At 40.4% G+C, this 15,496-nt stretch overlaps 1 protein-coding gene across 1 annotated transcript; it reads right to left on the reverse strand.

The window, feature by feature from the left end:
- Positions 1-440: 440 nt before the first annotated feature.
- On the reverse strand, positions 441-11,333 carry slc25a22a (solute carrier family 25 member 22a). The gene is made up of 11 exons (XM_073471275.1): positions 11,252-11,333; positions 7,112-7,315; positions 6,870-6,995; positions 6,710-6,765; positions 5,217-5,307; positions 4,367-4,421; positions 3,653-3,713; positions 3,274-3,418; positions 3,025-3,179; positions 2,866-2,941; positions 441-1,291 (listed from the first exon to the last, which is right to left on the reverse strand). Exons 2-11 carry the CDS (start codon positions 7,129-7,131, stop codon positions 1,138-1,140), a joined length of 939 nt encoding a protein of 312 aa, XP_073327376.1. The 5' UTR covers positions 7,132-7,315; positions 11,252-11,333; the 3' UTR covers positions 441-1,137.
- Positions 11,334-15,496: the final 4,163 nt, after the last annotated feature.

Raw genomic sequence — 15,496 nt, forward strand, 5'->3', positions numbered from 1 at the left:
ATTAAAATTACTTTCAACCCATTAAGTGTTCACAGCTTATGCTTTTATCTGAATCACACGGGGCTGCACTGCTCTCTGTGGACTGGAAATTTAAAGTGCGCTGCAATGTTGGCCACAATCAAATCAGTGATGTCACAGTGCTGCCATCATCCGTCAAAGGCAAAACCCCTGCGGTGACATCACTGATTGGGGTGTGGCCACAAGTACAACGCGCTTGACCCTTTGAGGGAAGCTTAGAAGCAGTTTTTGTGATTCTACGTGGATGTTAAAAAATGTGTACATGTTGTTAGTGCATAATGCCCAAATGTTGTACACTGTCTCGTCAGTGTTGTGAGTGAAACACGAGATATCTTTCTTGCAAAACAGTCGAACCATTGTGGTAGTGCTAAATATCAGATGGAGCCTGATCTACTTAAAAAGCCAAGGCAATCAAAGTGTGCTCGGAGATGAATGGCTGAGTTCATTACAACCACTTACGGGAAGGGATGTGGCTTCTCAGGAAAGATCACAGGGGATGTGCTGCTTCCAAAGCAACGCATTCCCTGGGTCTTTGTCTGAAGCACAGGCAGATGTTTTGCTATAATTCTACGTATTCTGTCCTTTAAGACTTAAAATCAGGGGGAATTCTATGATTTGCATTGTTAGTAAATCTCCTAGCAGATCTAATGTTCTTAAATATCTGTCAAATTTAAGTACATGTGCATTTAATTTAGCTAGTTACAGTTTAAAAATCAGAATCAGTACTTTAAATTACTTATTTAGTACAGGTACTGTAGGGCTGGCTGAGCTGCAGCAACCAAGGGCAGTACATCTACTTTGAAATTCAACAATCATATTCAAAAAATGCAACAAAATGTAATCATAAAGCAATATTCCTTTAAAACTGATATCTGTGGCTTCATTTCCAGAGAGCGAGCTGAGCATGCCAACTGGAATTTTGTGCGCCACCACAGGCAGCTTGGCAAAACAAAGGCTCAATCCGAAACTATTTCAACATTCAACACAACAAATTTAAAACAAAATGTACTGGTTGGTCACGCTTCGACCCGTCAAAAACTTCCTTCACAATGAGATGAATCCTCACACAATCGGTGTGATGCATTATGGGAGGGAAAGGCAGAAAGGAGGCGCTTCTTCTTAGTTGTCTTTTTTAGGCAAGAAGCTGAGGATGTATTCACCCACGCCCAGGAAGTAGATCACCTGGGCGATGCCAAACAGAGGCGCGATGACCAAGGCTCGACAGTAGGCTCCCTTCAGGAAGGCTGATGGACCCTCATTACGCAGGATTTTCCTAGAGAGGGAAGAAAGGCTCATTAAAACATACAGCGAAGTCGAGTTACGTGGCAGTAGATATGGTGCTGGCGGTCCTTTATTTCAACTGTCAAGTACTTCTCTCAGCTGCGAGAGCACAAAGACCACATGCAGTAAACGACCCAATTTGTCCACTTTTATATTCCTTCTGGAGCCGTTGTTTTCTAGTACTGTAAGAATCCAAAGTATTAATCCAGCAGGGGTGGAAGTAACTAATTACAGCTACTCAAATTACTATAATTAAGTCATTTATTTGGCAATCATAATTGAGCACTGAGTACAATTTTAATTAATCTCTGAACTTTTCATCTGCATTTTTGCAGCCAATAAGGCTTTTTGATCACAAACAGGCCAATGAAAACCCTGACATACAGACAAAAAACAAACAAACTCAGGTTTGGAGAAGTGATAACGACCACTGAGCAGAACACAGCTGGACTTGGGAGCCTGCTATTGATAAAGCATTAGACATCAATGGTTAAAAAGTGACTAATACTCTGAATTTGAGAAGAATACTTTGTACTTTTGCTTTAATATTATTTTTAATACCAGCAGTTTTACTTGAAATTGAGTTATACTTCAGTAATGTAATTGTGCTGTGGTACATGAGTACAGACTTCCAGTACTCTTTCCACCCCTGTATATGAATTAATTATAGCTTGATACCGTCCTTGTGAATTAGGGATGTTAATGATGAATCATTTATCGATTAATTTAACTTACTGATGGGCAAAAAATACATTATAGAGTATCTTATTTACAAATACTTGCTTATTAAATATATCAACATGAAATACAAAATATTGGCATGAGAAAATGTAATTAATAAAATACCAGTAATTTGTCATTTATAAAATACAAAAAGACACTTTTAGTAGCCTCAATATGGCCAGATGATTACGGGTTGCTCTGTGTAAGAAAATGTACAGTAGATGAGAATTGTGTCGGGAGCTCTGGGAAAACGGGGAAAAAAGCACTTCAAAAACCGGATCCAATCCAGGCACACTAAATAAGAACAAAAGCATCAAAAACGGGGGAAGGAAATATTAAAACGAGTGTATTATAGTGGCTAAATAATTAATAGGCCAGTCATTAAAAAAAGCAATATGTTTTCATCAGGGCTTTTCAGTAATTTCTCGCTCGTTTTTGATACTTTTTCTTATTTGGAGTGCCTCGATTGCCTCTGGTTTTTGATGGGTTGGATTTTGTTGGGCCAGTAGTTGAAACAAATTAGATTTGAGCTTTTGTCATTCAAGTAACTTGGTGTTTCCTTTATCTGTCTTTTAAACTCTGATTTTGCATAAAACATAAATCAAGTCAGTGTTTAAAACAGTTTTCTAACGGAAAAATGTCCAAAATACTTCATATATTATTAATTATTAACTGATAATAGATTAAGGCAGTTGATTAATAATGAATCAATTGTATAATTTGCTAGTTCTGCTGTAGTTTTCCTTGTTTTTTGTTGAGATACTCTTTAAATAAATGTTGACTTGACGTGACTACACACACAGTCTCACACATGCTGCAGCGGAAAAGACATAATGGGGTCACCTGATACAGTCAGTCACTCCACTGTACGTGTCTTCTGTGCTTCCTCGGTTCAGTGACTGCAGTCTAGTCTTTATCACTGCAACACACAGAGAGCTCAGGTGAATATATAACATCACACCAACGGTGCACACGTCGCCCTAACAATGTCCCACTGCTCACCATCAACGGGGTTGACAGCAACAGCCGCTGTGCTCCCCGCGAGGCAGCCTGATATAAACGACACGTAGAAAGGAGCGGGCCCGTCTACGCCTCTCTTGCCCAGGTTGTTCAGGTTGGCAAACAGGGGGAAATAAATGATGGAGAAAGGAACATCCCTACAAAAAAAGAAAGAAAAAACATGGTTGATCCCAGTGAGTCTCATTACAGTTGGCTTGTAAAACTTCCACCTAGTTGCCAGACATGTTTTACCTGAGCAATGTGGCGCCGAGGCCTTTATAGAGCCCAGCGATGCCCTTTTCCCTCAGTAATTCTCTGGTGAGCTGCATGGCTGTTGGGGACTTGGTCTCCACAGTGCCTGCTGCCACCGTCTCTGGCATCAGCTTCCTCTGAGCAGCTACAGACGCAACATTAATAACAGCAAGAGTTTCATTTAAAGGCTGCTGTACAAGAATCACACAATGTTAAGAACAGGTATACAGGCAGACATTTTGAATTCATAACACTTCAAAGACAGCAGAATGAAGCTGTTGTAATATTTGACATGACCACATGAGGTCACTGTTTCTCCAGTTTATCCTCTACACTCCATTCTTTGCTAAATCACCATCTGGATTTCATTTCCTCTTACCAATTCTTCCAGCATCTTGGAGCTGGATTTTCAACATCTCCATAGGAGTTGTGACAATAACCTGCAACCAAACAAAATAAAAGCGTCAGGTAACGATGTGAACATATGCACAGTGTGAACAAATCAGCTAAATGTTCCACCCTGTGAAAGTGAATTTGAAACGTGTGTCCAGTGTAAATCTACTGGCATCCGTTAGCTAAATGTCAACACTTGTTTTCCTCTCTAATCCACACAGTAGTAACTAGTTAACTGGATTAAGGGTGAGATGGCCATGTTCTCAGCGCAATCTTAATCCAAGGTCTGCTACACTTAATCTAATCATGCTCCTCGGGCTTGAAGCCTTTGCCCTCATTGACAACAGGCGTTTCCCTCTGACTCACTCACTCAGCGCACATGGCCAAGCATTCTCACGTCTTATCTGATCACTCAAATCTAGCTGTCAGTGTATCGCCGACTAACAGGACAACATTTCAGTGATTAAAAATCATTCATGAAAATGGGACTTTAGAGGTCGAGCTCAGATCACAGATAACAGAGACAAATGCAAAGTGCGAGCGTGTTTCCACCTCTCATTCAGACGTGGTTGTGGCTAATTCTGGCTGTAGGCAGAGACAAATGAGGCGATGGCTGAGCACATTAGCAGTGCTAAAGGCAGCGGTTCCAGATGGAGAACAGGAGGATGCAATTAAAGCAGCACCTCACTTACTCACTCACCTGGCATGTACCTGCCCCGCAACCAGCCATCATCTCTTTGACCAGAGTGAGTTTTCTGAAAAAAGAAGAAGAAGAAAAGAAAGGTCAGATTAAAGCACGCAAGAGACTGACAGTGTGAGAGCCAGACAACTTTATTTCTAGAAAAAGAGTTGTCACCACCTGCATTGGTGATGCTAATCTTTGTCTTCCATATCAACATGTCAGGCGCAAGGGCGGATTAATAATTCACGAGGAGAGCGGCTGGGCCAGACAAGTCAATCATTCATCAGCCTGCATGTTTGTCACCATAGAGATAGATGCCCCAGAAACCTACGGGTTTATCTTTGCAGACAGTGCTCACGGGGGGACAATGGGCGCTTCATTTCAGCAACACCAGACGACGGCTGCTAATGTTTTACATGGCATACCATTGTGTGTGCTAATTAGGGAACACTTGTTGTGATATTCTGGGCCGATACAGATGTTTAAAATAACAATTTGGCCAATAGCTGATGCCAATACCAATGTGTTGTTTTTGGGTTGTTTATTTTGTTCTTGTTCTAATTTATTCCCCCTTTTGTGACAGGGAAACAAAGACATCTTCATCATAAAAAATAACTGTTTTACAGTCATTCAGCTCTCCTTTAAACTACCTCTGAAGAGCACAAATTTGAATGTTAACTGCAGCATTACTAGCGAGAGATTCCTCGATGCCAATCTGACCGTCTTTTTTGGTTATGCTTTTCTGTCGACGATCCATTCCTTGTCCGTGTGTGTCGGGTTACATGTGTTAGTCAACACACTAGTTAATGAGTGTGAATGAGAGGAGTGCGTGTGTGTAAGTCAGACTGTCAGCGCTTTCATGCCTCACCCATCCTTGGAGAGGTGATGCCTGAAGAAGTCGTTGGCAGCCAATTTGATGGCTTTCTCTGGCGTGACTAGTGTCAAGTTCACCGCTGCACCTGGGAGGGAAAAAAGGACAAAGAGGAAGAAAAAGAAGAGAAGAAACAGACAAAGGACAGAGAATGAGTCAGTCTTTGGCAGATAGTTGTCTGGATAAATGCCTGTACCAGTGAGACAGATTCCTCAATTTGATGTCTGAAGCTTCAGTATGAAGCTGGAAGTAAGAATCTACCTCACAACTTTGATGCTCTCATTGTCTGCTTGCACAATGTAGAGTGAGTTTTCTGAACTGCACCTGTTACTCTAATTTACCTTCACCTCCAACCTCAGTGATCACAGTGCTTTTTCATCCTTAAGGATTCAAAGAATTCAAAGGCTTTATGGTCATGTGCAGAAATAAACATGTTATCAAGCAATAAAATTCTTAGTTCACTATGTCTCCACCAAATACCATAATAAACCTATTTACAAATATATAATAGAAACAAATAAAAAAGAGAAGGATAAAAATAAACACATATTCATATACACTGACACATACTGAGGGAGTATAAAGAAAGTGCAAAATCCTTATTTTAGTTCTTTTTTTATTATTCTGATAATCATCTCACTTACTTAATTAGCCAGTCAGCTAGCCTAGCTGGCTACTAAATTGAAGAAAAGCATGGTCAAGTTTATGAGCAATGAGGTTGAAGCTCACTTTCGCAAGATAGTGTACGTCAGTCCCTGAATTTTTCATTTCAGCACATCCAAGCACCGAGTTTTAAAAAAGAGCCTAAACTAAACTAATTTTAACCTAGTGTTAAGTAAGCAAAAAACATGTGTGCTTCAGTGAGTGACTAGCTCGTTTCCTCGATTTTCTGCTCAGGATGCTTTACCAACCCCAAATGTCAGTATATGACATCCTAGGAATTCTCAACCATCAACTATCTCTGTGGTGCGCTGATGAACAGCTCAGACAATTTCTACTGATATTACTTTTAAGCTTAATAGTCTTTGAATTATATCAATATGACCTGAGGTTCAGTAAGCTCTGCGCAGAAATGGCTGATAGAAATGTCCTTCAGAGGGATACTTTTTACTTTTATAATTTGAGTACATTTCGGAGCCTGTACTTTACTACTTTTACTTGAGTAAAGAAGTACAACTACTTTTACCAGTCATTTACGAGTCTTTTTAAGTATTTGTAACATCATCAAATGTGGCTATAATGACTAAGTGGGGAAAGGCAAGTATTAAAACGTGTACAGCAGTCTGACAACTTGCCTGGCTCTACTACTCGACTGTGATAACTGAGGCTGGAGGCGAAAGTAATGTTAATGCAGAGCTGACAGGATGTAAACAGACATGCAGTTTGTAAAACAGTTACAGGTCACACTACATTGTGCAAGTAGAGGAATGTTCACGCTTGTCCAACACTTAATCACAACAACCTTCAGTCACTTCAAGTTAAAAACTTACCTCGGTACATCCCAAAATACCCCTCCGACCGGATGGTCTTAATAAGGCAATCTGACCTGAAACACAAATACAAAATGTGGTGTGTTAGTCTGAGAATCTGATGACGACCTGAGTGATAGTTAGTCCTGACAATGAGATGTATAATCCAGAAATCTCTTACATGCTGGTGTAAAGGCGAGATCCATTTTGCTGGTTTTGCAAGCGAGTCTTGGCCAGGTCAATGGGAAACACACAGGTCACTCCAATTAGGCCAGCGATCCCCCCATTGATCAATTTGGCAGGCAAACTGGATGAAGGTGACCACCACAGAGGAAGAGACAAGAAATATGAAATATGACAGGCAGATAGATGAAACAAAGGCCACAGTGCTGGTATTTGTAGTCATTCTACATTCAGCCTTACCTGATCTGCTTGTCAGCCATTTATGTCAAGCCCTGGCTGGTCAAAGTGTCAATCTGTGTGTTAGCTAGACACTCGGTAGGTTGTCCTTGTCTTTTGCTGTTTGGTTACAGTAGTGCTTTGCTGTCCAAGTGTGGATTATGTAGTCTGATAATGCTTTGTCCACTTGTCTCCTTTCAGTTGTCGTTAGTTTAATTCAGGGGATATCTGCAAAGAAACAGGAAAGGACCTGATCAGATTAAACACTCTCTCTTAACAGAAACAGTCCAACAAACAGAGGATCAGTACATTTCAATAGTTCATTAATAGAATTGCTTTTACATCATGCTGCAGAAACTGCAAACACTAGTTCTACCCCCCGAAATCTAGATCGACAATTGTTTTTGTCATCAGTTATTAATCGCTCTACATATGTCTATCACAGCTTCCTGAAGCCCAAGGTGCTGTGATTAAATCGCTTGTCTTGTTACATTATGTTCACTTCATTTAGCAGACACTTCTGTCCGAAGGAATAAGAACTAAAGTCATCAAAAATTGGACATGCAACCCTCCTTTATAAACAGCTAAAAGTGTTGTAGAGAGCTGCATCTTAAGTGAGATGTGAGATGGAGGCGCTACCGTGAGGTGTTGATGTGCAACCTGATTCTCAAACCACGGCAGAAGCTGCTGTACTGACTGCAGTGAGGAGTTCTTTCTACACCGTGTAACCCACACATTTTTTAAATGAGAGATGCAGTTTTGGCAATCTGGTTTTTACAAGACTTTCTGAATGAAAAGGGAGTTTATCTTATTCCTTGTATTAAATGGTGAAAAAGTAGCCGTGTGCAGTTATACAGAAGATTGAGGAGGTTGCCGTACACTGAGATACATCTGAGATGCATCGAGAATCATTGTGCATTTAAGTCGTCAACAGGTGAATCATTATCAACCTCTACAGTCCACACAGAACTGCCTTTTTCGCACCTAAAATTTAGCTTTCCTTAAAAAGTCTCCAGTCTTTCTGACTTTGGGGAAGAAATTTTAATCACAAGAGAAAGATCTTCATTGATATTGCCCTCAGCTACAGATGGGCTGGCAAGTCAGCAACATTTAGTCTTGGCATGGCATCACTAGCTTACAACACACTGACCAAATGCTCACATGATAGTTGGGCAATTGAAGCTCAGCTCAGTTAAAATAAGCGACTCATGATAAACCACAGATGAATGTGAGAGCCTCAACACAGCAAATGAAAAACCTTTTTAAAAGGTCAGAAGTATTTAATCCAACCAGCACTCCAAAGGCCAAATATTCAGAAGAAAAGCAGCAAATCCTCACAGCTGAGAAGCTAGAGTGAAGGAATGCAAGAGTTGCTATTGCTCAAAAACTCTGTATTTCACCTTTCACTTCCTAAATAAGGACAATGACACAAGATACATTTCCATATTTTACTATGACGCAGCATAATTTGCCAATATTTCTAATGGCTCCTTAAAAATAGAGCTTTACCAATCACTGTAGAGGGATTATGTCCTGCAAACAGATCTACAACCGCTGCAACATCTGTGCGTCATGTGTGTCCTTGAACGCTCATGTTTTATGCATAAGCTCCTTCACTGACTCCTTCACTGCTGGAGTCATACAGGAGATCTTCTGCATGCTATAACACTCGTTTTTGAGCAAACAGATGTGATACATCTAACGTTGCCAAGATGCTCCCTATTTTTGGTACAGTTTGCCCTCATTGTGAAAAGATGCTGCTTCCCATTTCCCCTTTCATTCTCTCCACCCCCTCCATCCACCAATCACAACCCGCCTTTGCGCCTGCAACCCGCCTCCTCCCATCTTCTCCTCACCAACCCTCCCCCCTCAGTCACGAGTCACGACTCTCAAACACAGCTTTTCCGTCTCACATCTTTGCTGACTTGTGGCTTTCTTTTATGAAGTGCAACTGCGCACACACGTATGCATCTCTAATTCCTCAGATTCCTTTTCAGAGGGACTGTGCAGCGTGCATGGATGTTTAGGTCTCTGATGATAACTGTATCTCGGCATGAATGCGCCTGTGGTCTGGTTTGTTTGGTTTGGATGGGGACTTGAGGCCCTCACTGGCTGCTCCAGAGGTGGAGGAGTGAGGAGGAAAGGGGGAGTCAGACCAGGTCAGCGAGCTGCCTCTCTGGTCTCTGTTGGCTGGGTGTTCTCCTCTCACCTCCCTGGAGCGTCACACAGTTGCTTCACAGCCCTCCTCTGTCGCTTTTATCCCTCTAACTGTTTATCGACCTCGACGTTTTCTGACCCGGCAGCCCACCTTCTCACATGCTACTTTTGTTTCCCTATTTCCTGTCACTGACTTCCTTATAAACTCCACAGTCAGCATAATGATTTCCTTTCATTTTCACAGGAGACTATATGCTCTGTTGGTAGAAAATGTATGGCTGCTAAAGAGCACTGCAGTCCTACATGAGTCACCCATCAAACTGGCATCTCCCTCATTTTTTTACCATGCTTGCAGCGTTGCTCGTCAATTTCACTTCATCCACACCATCTAACTGAGTCTGCAGCAGGACATTTATTTGACCCACAGTCACAGCCTGGCTGTGCTGTCTTGTCAGGACAATTGGGAGTCTGTATGGAAACAACTGGCCTCAGTGTGCAGAGTCTGCAGCACAGTCTCATCTCTCATCAACGAAGTCTCCAAGGAATTCCTTTTATTCTCACAGCACAAGAAAAAATAACAAACTGCAGGGGATCTGGTATTTATTCTCTCCAGACTCAGGGTGGGACAAAGTAGCGCTACAGCAACATATTGTATCTCTTGTGATACCACTGTTGATACACTGATGTCAAATATAGACATTTTTATTAAAGCATGCAGCCGCTCTAAACTGATTCCTGACAATTTGTCGCTACTCTCTCTGTAAACTTAATTTACACAGATTGAAAAGAATTTAGTAAGGCATAGTTGTATCCTTCCTTTCAACAGCTTGATTCCAGTTTCGTGGATTCACGACATTCAACATATCTCGAAATCATATCTTGAGTTACTCTGTGATTCCCACCCTTAGCCCGGACTAAACCATTAAAGAGGAGTTACTTCTGACAAGACCCGATAAAGTAGACAATAAAATACCTTTTAAAGTGACTGAAAACTTCTTAATCAAACTATCCAACCTTAACTGACTTTAAACATCTCTGTCCTACATTCACACAGAGGTCATATTTTGAGTTTGTCCCACTAGAGCAGATAAGCACTGATGAGTAAACAATAGACAAGGTGATTGTGCAACTTGGCTGCCATGCAGAACTTTTAACATAACTCAACCCCCAAAAACAACTATAGGACACACTTGATTAAAGAGCTACTTCAGAGTCCGGGCACCGACAGATAACAGCTCTGTTTTTGACCCTTGATCATCATTTCAACTTGAGCAATGAGGCAATAAACACTGTTTCACTGACAAGGACACTTACGTTAAACATTGTCAGTAACAAAGTAGGAGATCTTCTTTAGCAGGATGTCAGGATATTAAATTAACTTATCTTATATACTTATATCAACATATAACAAAGACAATGATCATAAATACCATACATGATTACTTAAATTGATGATTATTGCAAAATAAAACATAACAATAATGATTACATAATAGGTTGGTTATTATGTAATTGAAGTGTTATGTAGTTGAGGTAATATGTAGAAGAATACAATGAATAAAATGATCGTAACACATGCTCTTAAAACTCTCTGGAAGCAATTTCAACTCAGGATCAATCGTTTACTGTGCAATTTTAGACAATTTAGATTTAAGACTTATACTGAGATGATAGCTGGTAACAAATGGCATGGCAAAGGCAACATTTTACAAAACCTTTTTCCACTTCTTTTGATTGATTTTCGAACATTTTTCAACCATTATAAGCACATTTAAATAAAAGAAGAAACAGGGAAGATGAGAATCTCTTCTGTTCAAAAGTCCAGAACATACATGTAGCCAGTGGCTCAGATTAATCTGCTCCGTCTCAATCGCAAAAGCCTCACAAAAGGATACATATATAGCACTGCAGCTACTGACAATCTGGAGACAAGTCCAAGCCAGATCATTTCCTAGGCAAAACTCCATGCAAATTCCTTTCATTCAAATCAACCAGAGAAAAATTTACCTTATCCATGACAGCTCCTGAACTACCTCCCTGTCCTCGAGTGCCAAACAGAGCTAAGGTCTTGCTGACTAAACGACCGTGAGTTTGGTGATTGACAGGAGGAAGCGACTGGCTGTGTTGGTCAGCAGTCCGCTCACGTGACTGTGGCTTAGTCGAAAAGACAGCAAAGAAAGGAAAAATAACACGGACCCTTCCTCATTAGCTTAGAGCAGGCTGTTGTTATCAGTCCATCTGTCTCACATGAACTGGTTTGATTAACTCGCTGTGAGCTCTAAGCCACCAACAGAGGAGCTGCACCAAGGAGTGTGTTCCTGCAATCCTCCATCAGATGTCAAGTACTTTTCTCAGCTGCAAGAGCACAAAGGCCACATCAAATATACAGCCCCAATCTGTCCACTTTTACTTCCTTCTGGAGCCATTTTTCTAATATTAATCAAAAGTATTAATTTGTTGGTAGGATTTTAGTCAACAGCAAAGCTCCTCTGAGCTGGTATTACATGACTTACTTCAAGCTTGATATATCCTTATGCTTTAGGGCCAATTAAAAACATATGAACCAACAATCAGAGATGGGCATAAATTGAGTAAAATACCAAATACTGGTATGAGTAAATATTATATATTTATATTTAAGTACATTTGAAACGACATACTGTTGATGATTATCATACTGTGTACATTTGCTTATATCTGATATTATATTGAATTCTACCATATTAACATTAATTAAAAGAATAATATTTCAAGTCTATATCAAGTTTCATGTCTGTCATGACATAATATTTTATGAAACTTTAATAAAGCATTTGCTCAACCAAGAAACCCATCTGTTTTCATTCAGTTATGGGTCATTAACTGAAATTAATAATTATAATGGGGCCCACAGGCCAAAGATGGCCCACCAGGTTCAATTTGGCCCGGCAGATGTTTCTAGCAAATATATACAAGTATAGGATTTCAACTATCAACTAATCAACTACAATATCACTTGGGTTTTTTTATGTGAGGTAAAATGCTCTTTAAATAAGTAGGATCCCTTGTTATTAACTATTTTTCATAGTGAACATGGCAGGAGGAGTGACACTGTGCAGGACTTCAGACAATTTAGGGAATCTTAGTGCCATTTTGCATCTTAATATTACAGTACAATAAGTGTTAAGTAAGTGTTCACCCTCAAGTTTCAGTTGTGGATCTCAGAGGGAAAAGGTTGGGCACCCCATTCTATCCGAACAATATTATAACATTTAGCCTTTTAGTAGCCTCAGTATGGGTTGGTTTTGTTGGGCCAGTTCTTGAAAAGCGACAGACATCAGCTCCTCATTTAAAATGAAGTCATTATTTTGAGTTATTTAGTTTATCATCCAAGTAACTTAGTGTTTACTTTATCTGTTCTTTGAACTCCCAATGTAGCTTACTCTAACATAGATCAAGTAAGTGTTTAAAACACTTTGCTAATGGAAAAACCTCCAACATATTCTATACATTATTAACAATTAATCAATAATCGATGTTAAGGCAGTCGACTATCAATTAAAGAAACTGCTTTAAATTTGTCTCTCTACTGTGACTGTTTGTTGCATCGATTATTACTAAAAGGACCAGGTTTAAAATAGTTCTCAGCATTGACAGATGTATTTCTACAGTTCTTCACTGTAAATCTGACAGCTGCTGTGATGCTGTTATCGTGCTTTTTTCAGATACTGGTTTATAGGATGCTGTCTATTTTTGGACATCTACAGCACTGCGGAAACAAGGGATGAAATTTGTGGTGTCACAGATAAATCTGATTACTATTCCCTCTTCCTTCCAGCATCAGGATTATAAATCTAATACCTACTTATGAAAGCTCTCCGGCAATCTCCATTTACAACCAGTGGAGTGAGTGTTATGACCCAGGCACAGCGGATGCATTTCCACTACAGGTCCTCTATAGCTGAGTTTCATGTTGCAGCTATTAAACCTGCACAGTGATGCATTGTTGTAATCACCTGCTGTGGATCAGAAATAAGAGTTCAACTTTCAGGCAGCCAAAATGCCCGCTGGTGCAGAGAGGTGGTGTTGTGTTTAGTCCCTCCTGACACCACAGGTATCTCTGGTGGCCCAGTTTCTAAAGTCACCTGGGGCCTCTCCCTTGCATCGTGTCTGTTTTGCCTCCCTCTCAGCTTTCTTACTTCCTTGATAGGCAAATAATAATGCCACTGTGTGCTGACTTTCCTTAGATAGAAAGCCAGCATTGAAGCATCTGGTTACAGATTACAGTAAGGCTTTGGATGGCCTAAAGGATTCTTTCACACAGCAGCACAGCATCTTTCCACCAGCATTTCCATTCAGTGCACACATACGGTACCAGTGACATTTAGCTGTCCTTGGCTTTGGGATGTTAGCTTTCTGTCAGGCATGGCTATATGTGTGTAGCCCTGCATACAGATTACATTAATATTTAACACAGTGTTGTTGTCCTACTGAATGAAAGCCAAAAAGGTACAGCAGTTCCACTGGAAAGCATAGGATGTCACCCTACACGCAGGAATGACTCACCTCATCAATTATTTCAAGGCGACTGCTTGGCCTCGACATAACCGATCCAACACACTGGTCACGATGAAAAAAAGTTACTTCTTTTAAAAGCATGCATTGCAGTAAGTTTGCACACCCTCCTGACATCTTGCTCAGCAGTAACGTTCCCTTATGTGTGCATTTTGGGAGTCTGAGCAGAGATGAGAGGACACATAGAAAAGCAAGGTGCTTCAAGGATAAGTTCACCCCAAAATTTAAATTAAATCATTATATATTCACTTTCATGCTGATGGAAAGTCGGGTGAAGATTTGTAGTCCACAAAACATTTCTGGAGCTTCACTGCAAAACGGCGTTGCGGCGTACGGTGACAATCTCGTACTGCTGCAACCCTACGGGGGACTTATTTTAAAACGTAAAATAAATAAATTTAAAAAACAGGTGGTGTAAGTCTCTGGAAACCGGGAGTTTCCAAATTGATTTGAAAAGACATTATTTACACCTTCGACAAATTTGCCTTTTTAGGCTTTTTACGTATTTATCTTTACCCCCCTCATCTTTGCTGAAACTCCAAAAAAGCATACATAAGGGAGAATTACGGCCAAGTAAGCTGTCAGGAGGAACTCTCCATCAGCACGAGGCTCAGCTGATAATGATTAGATTATCGTTTCTGGGTGAACTCAACCTTTAAAGCAACTTGCCTTTTTATGAACTCCCTCATCTCTGCTCAAACTCCCCAAAAAAGCCCCTAAAGCACTGAGTAGCTAATGACTACATTTTTATCATTTGGTGAATTTATACCTTAAAATAGAAATGGCCTCCAACAAGACACTCAGCAGTAATAAGGAATTACACTTCTCAAAGTTAGGGATATTGTGATTTTTTTGTGTTTCACTTGATTGTTTATTCTGTGACTGAATCTGAATTGTTATTGTGTGTTTTGTGAATATTTTTGGTCCCCAAAAATAATGCGACACATTTCATTAGACTTTTATTGCATATCCATGCACATGCATATATGCACCCATATCCCAATACCCCCAACTACTTTTGAGTAATGTAATTAAAAGGGTTGATTCTGGATAATGAGCACTACTTAGTACAACTTATGTTATTTATTGTTTTTATTCTCTATCCTGTGATTTTGTTGCGTTACGTCTTTTACTTGTAAAATGTCTGTTTCTATCTGAGTACTTCTCCCACCACTGGTAATTACACAGAGGTATCTACTTAAGCAGTTTACAACACAAGCACTTAATACTTTTAACTTGACTTTAAACTTGAGTTTAGTAGTATGTGACACATGTCATTAGACCTTTATTGCATATCCATGCACATGCATATATGCACCCATATCCCAATTTCCCTAACTACTTTTGAGCAGTGTATTTCATTCCTTCTTTTCATCCTGTACTAACAAGTGACAGTATGCCACTGCTTAGCTGGAGTCTGCATGGCTTTCCTCTACCAATGAGAAAGGAGGTGGGTACAGTTTAAGTGGGTTTACCCTCCACTACCAACATCCCAGCCCACATGATAATCACACCGTCACTGCTGAGCGGAAGCCGGCAGAGGGCGGCCGCAGCGGCCCCCTTCAGATCCGGGAGCGATTCGGTAACTGGTCCGGTTACTCTGCGGTAACATCCATAACAGAGCGAGCCAACATGTCCATAAAAACCCTGAGCCGTGACACAACACGGTCAGCTTTAACATCATAATGGATAACTGTC

The sequence above is a fragment of the Pagrus major genome, chromosome 8 (genome assembly GCF_040436345.1).
Source record: "Pagrus major chromosome 8, Pma_NU_1.0".
Lineage (NCBI taxonomy): Eukaryota > Metazoa > Chordata > Actinopteri > Spariformes > Sparidae > Pagrus > Pagrus major.